The 10,933-nt window shown below is 46.0% G+C and overlaps 1 protein-coding gene across 2 annotated transcripts in view; it reads left to right on the top strand.

Annotated features, from left to right (window-relative positions):
• The first annotated feature begins 799 nt into the window (after positions 1-799).
• The window catches only part of Znf287 (zinc finger protein 287), a 16,755-nt gene continuing 6,621 nt past the window's right edge, over positions 800-10,933 (top strand). The window contains exons 1-5 of one of the 2 annotated variants that reach the window (XM_029546327.1): positions 800-1,038; positions 3,901-4,500; positions 5,143-5,234; positions 7,432-7,558; positions 7,934-8,020. In XM_029546327.1, coding sequence (XP_029402187.1) covers positions 4,098-4,500; positions 5,143-5,234; positions 7,432-7,558; positions 7,934-8,020 — 709 coding nt within the window. In that variant the 5' untranslated portion in view covers positions 800-1,038; positions 3,901-4,097. The remainder of the gene's footprint in view (positions 1,039-3,900; positions 4,501-5,142; positions 5,235-7,431; positions 7,559-7,933; positions 8,021-10,933) is intronic. The other variant, XM_029546328.1, reaches the window with a different exon arrangement.

Here is a 10,933-nt window from a genome sequence, read left to right as displayed (position 1 = left end):
CTAGGCTGGACTCAAGATTCACAGAGCTCTACCTCTCTTCTACTGTTGTGTTTGGTTTTGGTGACCCAGTGACTCTAACCTGTTTTGTTTTTGTGAACACAAGCAGGGAAAGAAATCGGTATTTCGAGGAGGGAGGGAGCCCACACAGAAACGCTGAAAATTAAAAACTCAGTGAGTCGAACAGAAAAACAATAGAAATATCACCAATGGACTCAGCCAAGCAGAAGAAAGAATACCAAGGATGGGAGACAAGGTTGACTACTGTATCTAAATTCAAGAAGGACTTTTTAAATGAGTATTATGATGTCCAAGAAGTTCAGGATGCCATAAAAAACCAAACCAAAGAATCCACAGAACAGAAGGAGTTAAGAGGAATGCTAAAGACAGAGAATTTGTCTATTAGTTGAATCTGGAGGTCTCAGTGTCGGATTCTAGAGGTGACAATCAGAGCCATTATGAAGTATGCAATACAGTCCATCTAGAAAGAGCACTGTGGTTTTTCCTCCCTGCAAGCCACATGCTTGGTGCCTGTCTATTTCTGCGTTGTAAGAATCCGGCTTTACTCTCCAAACGCTTTCCCAGGTACTGCTGCTACAGCCCTGATATCCAGGTCATCTGCCAGGCCTGTCTCTGCCCAGGAAAACTTTAAAGTTCCCGTCGAAACCTTGTAGCTAACAGGCAAGTCATGGTGATGGGTGGAGGAGGTTGCCATAGAGACAGGTCCTGGGCCTGGGGCTCGGGATGGGAAGGCTTGGGTTCGGCTTCCCATTGGCTGTACGGACGAGCAGCGTTCTCCACTAGCACATGCGCAGTGGCGCCGAGGCGAGGTCGCAGTGAAGCCCGGGAGCTAGGGGTTCCGGCCGGGGCCTCTGGGGACCGGACTGGGACGAGCGTGTCCTGCCGGCTCCCGGCTCCTCCCAGGGAGAAAAGCGGTGAAGCTGAGCCCCCGGTGCAGCTCTGGGTCCAGCCTGCCACGGAGGCTCCCGCCACGCCGCCGCCATTGTTGCCCGAGCTGCGCCGACGGGGCCCGAGTGACAGGTACTGATGTCCGAACGCGAATGTCCACGGGGAGGCCGGCCCGTGGCAGGCTGGGAAGGGGAGGCGGCTGGAGGCAAGGCGGGCGCATCTCCTCAGGGCATGCATGACTATGGATGAGCTAGGCTGGGAGTTGGAGCCCCAAACAAGTACGAGTTGGTTCTTCTCGGTGTCGGGATACTTGTGAGGTTGGCTTTGGGAGGTGGGTCGTGCTTTCGATTTACACTTGAGGTAGCTCCCGAGAGGGCCTCCAATCACAGCCAAACAGGCTTGTCTTCTCTGCTCTGAGAATAGAGCAGACTATGCAAGGCAGATAAATAGATCGCCTTGGCCCCGCCCCTATGAGATTGTTTGCAAACCTCCAGTTTGTCCCAGTAATCACAGATTTGCTCTGTTGCTGAGAACATCCAGAATATTAGTGACTTAGATATTGAAACATTTCTTTCTGCAAAGTGATTAGTTTTTAACAAGTTAGAAATTAGCCATTCTGCTCATGATTCCTTAAATTATTGCTTCTAACACCACCTGCAATAAACACACATTCTCTCTGTGTGTGTGTGTGTGTGTGTGTGTGTGTGTGTGTGTGTGTGTGTGCCTCTGTCCGCCTCTGTCCCTCTCAAGGATGAATGTATTCTAAGTCCATGGATAGAGGAAAAGAAGGCCAGAGTAAATCCTGTGTGTTTATCCTGCACTCCGAGGAGTCTGCTTCTGTGTGTATGAGGAGTAGCAGAGAACACCAAAAACTCTTGGGCTGATGGTCCATTCTTGTGCTGGACAGTTTTATGTCACCTTGACACAGCTATGGTCATCTTACAGAGGAAATGCTTCTATAAGACTCAGCTACTTCCTGCCTCCAGGTTCCTGCCCAGTTTGTGTTCCTCTCCTGACTTCCTTTGGTGGTGAACAGTGCTGTGGAAGCACAAACCAAATAAACCCTTTCCTCCCCAGATTGATTTTTGGTCAAGGTGTTTCATCACAGCGGTAGTAACCCTAACTGGGACAAAAATTGGAACCAGAAGTAGGGCATTGCTGTCACAGTCCTGACCATGTTGTTATGGGAAGGTTGTAGGAGGACATTGGAACTTTAGGCTAGAAAAGTCGTTGAGTGTTGGGAGCTCCGTGGGCTATTCTGTAGGAGCTTGGAAGGGAAGAATGTTAGGAGCAGGAGAGAAAGGCAAACTTGGCCTTTGGTGTGAAGAATCTTTGGTGTCTGGTCATCTGGAACTGAATAGTCAGCTATGACTAAAAAGAGGCCGGTGTCACTGAGTGAAGTCTTCTGGGAAGTGTTTCCTCGGGGTCAGCCCAAGAAGCTAGATTTCAGAGGTAGACAAGATTATACCTCATTCTGGCTGCCAAGCTTAGTTGGGTAAGAGTCACTCTGATGGTACTGGTTCTGATGGCAGGAAAGAGCAACAGCAAGCATCTGGGGCTTAGCGCTGTGTGGCAGGGCTGGGATCCCTGAAGAAATGCCAGAAGAGGTTTTCTTAGTGACAGTTTCTGTCGCTGAGATGAAACACCACAACCAAAAAGTAAGTTGGGGAGGAAAGAGTTTATTTGGCTTACACACTTCCACGTTTCTGTTCATGGTAAAAGGGAGTCAGGACATGAATTCAAACAGAGCAGCAACCCAGAGTCAGGAGTTGATACAGAGGCCATGGAGAGGTGCTGCTCACTGGCTTGCTTCTCATGGCTTTTTCAGCCTACTTTTTTTCTCTAGAACCCAAGATGACCAGCCCAGGGATGGAATCACTTACAATGAACTGGGCCCTCCACCATCAGTCACTAATTAAGAAAATGCCCTATACTTGGAACTTATAGAGGCATTTTTCTCAATAGAGGTTCCCTCCTTTGAGATAAATCTAGTTTGGGTGTCAGGTTAATATAAGACTAGCCAGCGCAGAAGGTATTGGTGAGAATACAGTCCAGTTTCATCAAGAGACCCCAGCATTTTGGAGGTGCCAGTACCGTGGGGGTGATCATCAAGGACAGCAGCAGCAGTGGTATGAATCCAGCTGGCGCCTAAAGGACAAGCTGTGTGTTCTGCAGAGATTGGAGCCAGAGAAGTGCCCCCCAGGCCTTCTGGAGGAGCCCAGGAGATTGTGAATGGATTCCATCAGACACTGGACATTGAGTTATTTACACAGTTAAGAGTTCAGCTTTGGTCTGATTTGATTATGAATATGCCCTGGTACCTTCCTCTTGAAATAAGAAAGTAACTTATCTTTTATTTTATAGGAGCCCACAGTTGAGAGACTTTGGATTTTAAAAGAGACTAAAGTAAAGTCTTTGATTTTATAACACTTATGGGGCTTTTTAAGTTTGAAAATGTTTTATGTTGTGATGTTGATATTAATGTGTGATCTTGGGAATGAATAAGAAGGGAAAGGCTGTAGCTCAACGGTGATGCATTTTTGTGTCAAACTGACAAGAGATCATTTGTGCTGCCTAGTTTTATGTCACCTTGACACAAGCTGTGATCATCTCAGAGGAGGAAACCTCAGTTGAGGAAATGCCTCTATAAGACTGAAGTGTAGGCAAGACTGTAGAGCATCTTCTTAATTAACAATTGGTGTGGGAGGGCCCAGCCCATTGTGGGTGGGGCCATCACTGAGCTGGTGGTCCTAGGGTCTATAGGAAAGCAGGCTGAGCAAGCCATGGAGAACAAGCCAGGAAGCAGCATTGTTCCATGGCCTCTGCATCAGCTCCTGCCTCCAGGTTCCTGTTCTGTTTGAGTTCCTGTCCTGACTTCCTTTGATGATGAACTGTGATGTGGAAGCACAAGCCAAATAAACTCATTCCTCCCAAGTTGCTTTTGGTCAAGGTGTAACAATGGTAACCCTAACTAAGACAATTCTTGTGTTTCAGGGTCTTGCTCATCCATGCAAGTTCTGGACTCAGAATTTGTTACAAGATACTAACTTTATCGTGGTTCCATTCTGGACCTGGCTGCAGCAGCCCTTGGGGGAAAAAAACTGTTGTGACTGTCACATGAGACTTCAAACAGTTGGCTCAATTCTGGAAAAGTAAAGGATACTGTGAGATAGGTTCTCCTGTCTGTAGCAATGTTAGCCTCAAGAAAGAAGATGGCGAATTCTTCACGTTCCCAAGTCCTTCTAATGTGGAAGCCAGACAAGACCCAAAAGGGACCCTGCAGTGTTGAGCAGCAGACACTCACCTCAAGACTCTTGCGCGACACTGAAACCTGTCGACAGAATTTTAGAAATTTCCCATACCCCGACGTGGCAGGTCCTCGGAAAGCATTGTGTCAGCTCCGAGAGCTCTGCCTGAAGTGGCTGAGACCCGAGGTTCATTCCAAGGAACAAATTCTGGAGTTGCTGGTGCTGGAACAATTTCTGAGCATCCTGCCTGGGGAGGTTAGGACTTGGGTAAATTCTCAGAACCCAGAGAGCAGCGAAGAAGTGGTGGCTTTGGTGGAGGATTTGACTCAGATTCTAGAAGAAGGAGGTAAGAGTTGTGCCCCGGGGGGTGGGGGGGGGAGGGTAGAATCCCTGGGTAGTTAGAGAGGACACCTAGCACTTCTGAGAACAGCTCCCCTCCCCCAATGAAACTGGGGAGAATAAAGGTCAGCATATAATGAACTTTAACATGCGGTCCATTCCTGCATCGTGTCCCCTTTCAGAGCGCCTGGGACCACTGTGACTTCCAGAGGTTTGCACCATTATGCTCATACTCCATTAGCATTATGAGTTGGGTTTTTCAGATACATACTTCCAAAATAGAAAGTATCCAAAAAGCATTCATGGATTGAGACAACTCACAACTTTGTATCAGAGATTTAGAGAGCAGAGGATATCTACAGCCTGGCAGTGCTGGCCCTGCTGCATGCACATAGTTCAGGGTTCAATCCCAGCACCACCAAAACAGACAAAACTAGTGGAGAAGTATGGCTTTTGCATATAGTGCCAAGGCAGGCTTGGTTTTGAAGTCTGCATTGATAGGATAGGCCAAGTCATTGGCCTTTCCTCGGAAGCTGAAGTATTAGCAAAGCTGTCAGTGTCTTTCACCTTCTTGCGTTAAGGAAGTGTAGATGTCTGGTAAAGTGTGTCCTAGGCCGTGCACACAGACTAATCATCCTTGTCTTCCCAGCTCCTCAGAGTTCTGTCCTCCCCCAAGACACCCCAGAGGATGACCCCAACCCTGCTTTCCAGGCAGGGTGGCTCAGTGACGTGGTGACCAAAGTGAGTCTGACTTTTCTTCTGTGGTTTTAAAGTTGCTTCTTAGTGTATGAAGACATTTTGTCCTGGGCCTATAACTGATAAGACCTCAAAGGCCCCGTCCAAAACTCGGGCCCCCCTTTTCCTTCGGGAAGCACGTGCTCCTCCCTCGACCTCCTCACTGTGACTTTAGTCAGCAGTATTGTGTGAAAGCTAAGAGACGGGCCCCACAACCAGAAGGGATCTGGGTTTGGGTTTTTGGCTCTGCTGCTGAATCTGTGGCTTGACACAAGATTCTTAACCACCCCTGGCCTCATTTATTCAATGCCAGAAAGTAGACTTTGCCTTTTAGATTGCACACACTAAATATGAGATACCTGGTTATCCTAGATTATAGTAGTGGTTGCTAATGTTTTTATCCATTAAAAAGTCAAGGTCGTATGTTCTGTGATCGTCTGTTTGGTAGTCTCTTGTTTTAAGGAATAACAACTCAAGCAACATTAAGAGGAGGATTTTCTGGGGATATATATAGAGAGATACAGGTTTAGATATCTCCTGAAGTTGGAAAGCCTCTGGTAACCAAACCATTACTTCTTTATAGATGACATAAGCATATTTACTTGGAAAATGAGAAAAATCACAGGAAATTGTGTTAGGAATTTAGAAATGGACTGCTTTAGAAAATAGCTTATAAAAAAATATATCCTATGTAAAGACCATGTGATAAAACAAAATAAAAGATTATTTAGCCAGTATCATACATGAGCACACACTCAAAAGAGAATCTGAAGATACGTAGAACTAAACACAGTATGGATTTTGCAGCACTTTAATGTCCTTTGTCATTTTATAGGACATTAAAAAAAGAAAAAAAGAAACCCTTGAATAACTGTGAAGCTGTCGTTTCCCTAAATTAGAAACTTAATATGATTCTACTCTCTCTGTATTCAGCTGGGCAGGGCTAAGGCAGTAGTGTTGTGAGTTCAAGGCCAACATAGGCTACACACTAAGACCTTGACTCAAAAATACGTAATCTTTTTTCAAGTTACAACTGAGAAAAGGAGTCCGCCAGAGTAATGAAGAGCCTGGTGGTGCACTGCTTTAATCCCAGCACCAGGGAACAAGGAGCAGGCAGATCTCTGTGGGTTCAAGAAGCCAGCGCTCTACACAGTGAGTTCCAGGCCAGACAGGGCTACATGTGAGACTCTGCCTTTAAAACACTTTTTTTTTTTTTTTTTTTTTGACAAGAACAAAAAGCGACAATAACCTCTCCAGGAAATGTATCTACAAATGCAGCAGTTCAACAGGAATAAAAAGAGTGGACTCTGCATTTCTCTGTAGAGCCTGTGCATTTTTCAATTACAGCATGCTGAGTTTCTTCCTAAGGCTAAATCACGTCCGTCACCTAGTTCTCCGCCTTGCTCCTGTTGTTGAGAGATGGCTTAGTAGGCAGAGGGGCTTGCCACACAAGCATGAGGACCTGAGCTTGGATCCCCAGACCCCACATAAAGCTAGATGTGATAATGTACATCCATAAATCCAGAGCTCCTGTGGCCAAGATTGGAAGCAGAGACAGGGGAATTCCTGGAAGTTCACAGGCGAGCTAGCAAACAAAACCCTGTCTCAAAGAAGGTAAAGGGTGATGGCTGGCTGACAGCTAAGACTGCCTTCTGACCTGCATACACGTTATGACATAGGCATGATTCTTTCTCTCTCCCTCCCCTCCCCCCTTGTGTGTGTGTCTGTGTATGTGTGTCTGTGTATGTGCGTGTGTGTGTGACTTACACACACACACACACACACACACACACACTAGACACGTCAGTGCTTTACCACTGAGCTGTGCCCCAGCCCTTTTCTTCTTTGGAGCCACCAAATGCATGTGCTAGTACCAGCTGAAAACAATACATTCTACCTTAATTTTAGATATCCCTTTAAGGACCTTTGAAGGATACTGTGGAGTCAGCCATACACCAGATGAGGGTTTTTGGACTTTGGTTAGTTGGAAACAAGGTCTCACCATGTAGCTCAGGCTGGCCTGGAACTTGGACTCTCCTACCCCAACCTGTTGAATGCTGCTGTTACAGTGTAGGCCACCACACCGGGCAGGATGAGACTTAGATTCTGTGACCCCCCACCAGCACAGCCACACCGGCAGTGTCACCACTGTCTCTGCCCTCAATCGTTCTTCAGCCGAGCTAAGTTACGTTTGATATTGTAGGACTCGGTGACATTCAACGACGTAGCTGTGGACATCACCCAAGAGGACTGGGAACTGATGCGCCCTGTTCAGAAGGAATTGTATAAGACTGTGACTTTACAGAACTATTGGAACATGGTTTCTCTAGGTAAGATCTAGAGAAACCTCTTCTCCCCAAAGGCTTGACACAGTGTGTTCCTGCCCCTCCTTACTAAACATTAGGTTAGGCGCCTGGAGGACCAGACTGAAACACAGTCTAGTGGTGAGAAGTCTCCTTCGAGCACAAAAATGGTCATGTCTACTGCTCCCAAAAGAAAGGCATGCTGGGTGGGCCAGTGTGCAGCCCAGTGCCCAGTACTGCACTGCTACTGGCTGCTGCCTCACACCTAGTGCTCCTATTAGTGCTCCTAGTAGGTCCATGAGCCAAGCCGTTGTCTCCCCACAGAGGCCCAAGCAGAAGTCAGGTGATGAAGGCTCCTAGCTCCTCACCTCAGGATAAACTCCTTCTGTTCCTCCCAACCAGGACTGACTGTGTACAGGCCAACTGTAATCCCCGTCTTAGAAGAGCCATGGATGGTGATGAAAGAAATTGTAGAAGGCCCTAGTCCAGGTGAGAAGAACAGCCAACACATGGCTTTACACTGAAGAATCCGTGTCCTTAGTTTCTAAGCGTGGCGAGGTGACTCTGTAAGGGCCCCCAGCTGGTCTGGGACTCAGGGCCGTCGGCGTTGCCGCCTTATGGGAAGTCTTCAGAAAAGGTTGCTGAGCTCTTTTATGCCTTTGTCAGTGTCTACACTCTGTTTTATTCTCAGAGATCCCTAGATTCCAACTCTAAGAACATCTTGAGGGGTTCACTGTGCCACACTCCCCCTCCCTCAGTATATAAGTGTGTATTCGTCAAGGTTCTAAAGAAACAGAACTGACTGATGATAGATAGATAGATAGAATTATATATATGGGATTTATTAGAGTGGCTTATGGGCTGTGGTCTGGGTAGTCCAACAACGGCTGTCTCCTGACAGAAAGGCCAAGAATCCAGTAGTTGTTCAACCCATGACACTGGATGTCTCAGCATCCCAATATGGTGTTGGAGTTGCACAGAATTTCTGGAAAGCTGTTGTCTTCAGTGTATATTGGACTCCTGAAGAGTTCGGTACTAATCCCAGCAAAGAACTGCCCCGGCAGCAGGTAAACTTGCCAGTGAGAGAGAGGGCAAGTAGGCAAAGAGCAAGCTCTTCCTTCCTCAATGTCCTTTTATGTGGGCTGCTACCAGAAAGTGTCGCTCAGATTTAAGGTGGGTCTTCTCACTTCAAATGGCCCAGTCCAAAAAAACAAGCAAACAAACAAATCCCTCACAGGCATGTATGGCTGCTTAGGTTCTTGTTGGTTCTGGGTGTAGTCAGGTTGACAACCAAGATCAGCCATCATAGAAAGCAAGTACAGACAGTCACAAAAACATTTCAGACCCCCTTGGTATTTTAGTTTCTTTTATTCTATTAACCCACAAACCCCATTGTCTGTATATAGACAAAGTGTCATGCTACACACCACACTCAGTCCCTCTGTCTCCCCAGAAACACTGGCTATTAATCACACCCATATCCACGGCCTTACAGTGCCATGAGATAAGCAGAAGTTGGTCTAAACTTTGAATAGCTTGCTGATCTCCAGAACAAACCCTGGATTCTTAAATAATGGTTTATATTTGCAGAATAAGAACCTGGTTTGATCCCATAGCTGTGTCCCTGGCATTGTGCTTCTTTACATGGAACCGGGGCGGGGGTCATATAAAGTGAGGATAAAAATCTTTTTAACACACTGAGGGGCACTTCCCAGCATGCACAGGGACATGAGCTTGATCCCCAGCAATGAAAAAAAAGATTAAAAAGGATAGTGTTTTTCCACAAGACATCAGTCACATCTTGAGACACGTTGAAGCTGGGCATGGTGGCATACCCCCACAATTCCAGCACTCATGAATCTAAGCAAGAAGATGGCAAGTCCAGAGCCATCCTGGGTGAGCAGTTTGAGAACCTGTCTGAAAAACCTTCTTTTAAAAGTGCTCCTGGCACTTGGGAGGCTGAAGCAGGAGAATCTCTGAGTTCGAGGCCAGCCTGGTCTACAGAGTCAGTTCCAGGACAGCCAGGGCTACACAGAGAAAACTTGTCTCAAAAACAAGACCTTTTTTTTTTCTTTTTTTCCCCTCTTTTTAAGTCTTTTATAATAATAAAAGTCTTTTATGATAATAATTTTATGATAAAAATATGGGTCAAAGATAGCCTTTTTTACAGTGATCCCGATTTCTCCCCTTCCTCACAAATAGATTTAATTTAAACTGTCTGTTGCCTGATTTGACTGTTTATTTGTTGGTTGTTTGAAACAGAGTCTCACTATGTAATTCTACCTGGCCTCAAATTCACTATGTAAACCTGGCTGGCTGCAGCTCAGAGATCTACCTGCCCCTCCCTCTGCCTCCCAAACGCTGGGATTGAAAGTGTGCACCGCTGGGCCTGGCCTCCCCTAAACATCTTTGCTCTCAGTATTTCAAAGTCAATGTTACTTTCCGTGTCTTTCTTTAGCCACTCCAGCTTAACCATGCTGTCTTTGGTGATGATCAGTTTGGCGAATGCAGCCTGTGGGTTAAGGGTGTAAGGTTTTCCCCTGTAATAATTTGTGAAGTTTAATCCCTGAGGCCATGTGACTGTTGTATTCCCTGTGTTGTGTTGGATGCACAGGAGTGATTTCCTAACTTAGTCATCTCTTCTGCATGATAAATAGAATTCTTGTGTAAAGTCTGCCTCTCTTTCTTCCTATCACATTTCTATGTGTGAACCATTATCCACTAAACAAATTTTTACAAATACAAGGTATTATTAATCTGTTAATTAGTTGTTAGTTAGTTTCTCTTGGGTTTTGTTGGGGTTTTTTGCTTTTGTTTTTGTTTGTTTGTTTGTTTGTTTTGTTTTCTTTGTTTGTTTATATTCAGTTGTTCCAAGTTTCTATAATCTCTGAGTGTGTCCTGCTTCTGGCACAGAACATCTTTATGCTCACTTGTGCTTACCATAGACTTGGAATGTCTCCCAAGCCCTAACTCATTTTAATGAAGAATAATCTTGGAAATCAAGGTGTGTGCAGTGAGTCTGCTAGGGACTGTCTAAGAATTATTGTTTCCACACCTGACTAGTGGGTAGCAATGGGACAGATGTAAGTAGGTAGCTTTCCAGGGAGTTGATGTCCTCTTCAGAGCCCATTACAGATGGTTGTGAGCCACCATGTGGTTGCAGGGAATTGAACTCAGGACCTCTGGAAGAGCAGTCAGTCAGTGCTCTTGGTTTGGTTTGGTTTGGCTTTTGGTTTTTGGGGTTTTGGGGGGTTTTTTGTGGGTTTTTTGTTTGTTTTGGTTTTGGTTTTGGTTTTTTGAGACAAGGTTTCTCTGTGTAGCTCTGGCTGTCCTGGAACTCACTCTGTAGACNANGCTGGCCTTGAACTCANTGCTTGTGGACGTTGTACATCGTGGTGCGNA

This window comes from Mus pahari, chromosome 14 (assembly GCF_900095145.1).
Source record: "Mus pahari chromosome 14, PAHARI_EIJ_v1.1, whole genome shotgun sequence".
NCBI lineage: Eukaryota > Metazoa > Chordata > Mammalia > Rodentia > Muridae > Mus > Mus pahari.
The sequence above is the reverse complement of the archived record's forward strand: the minus strand, read 5'-3'. Positions and strand labels throughout refer to the sequence as shown.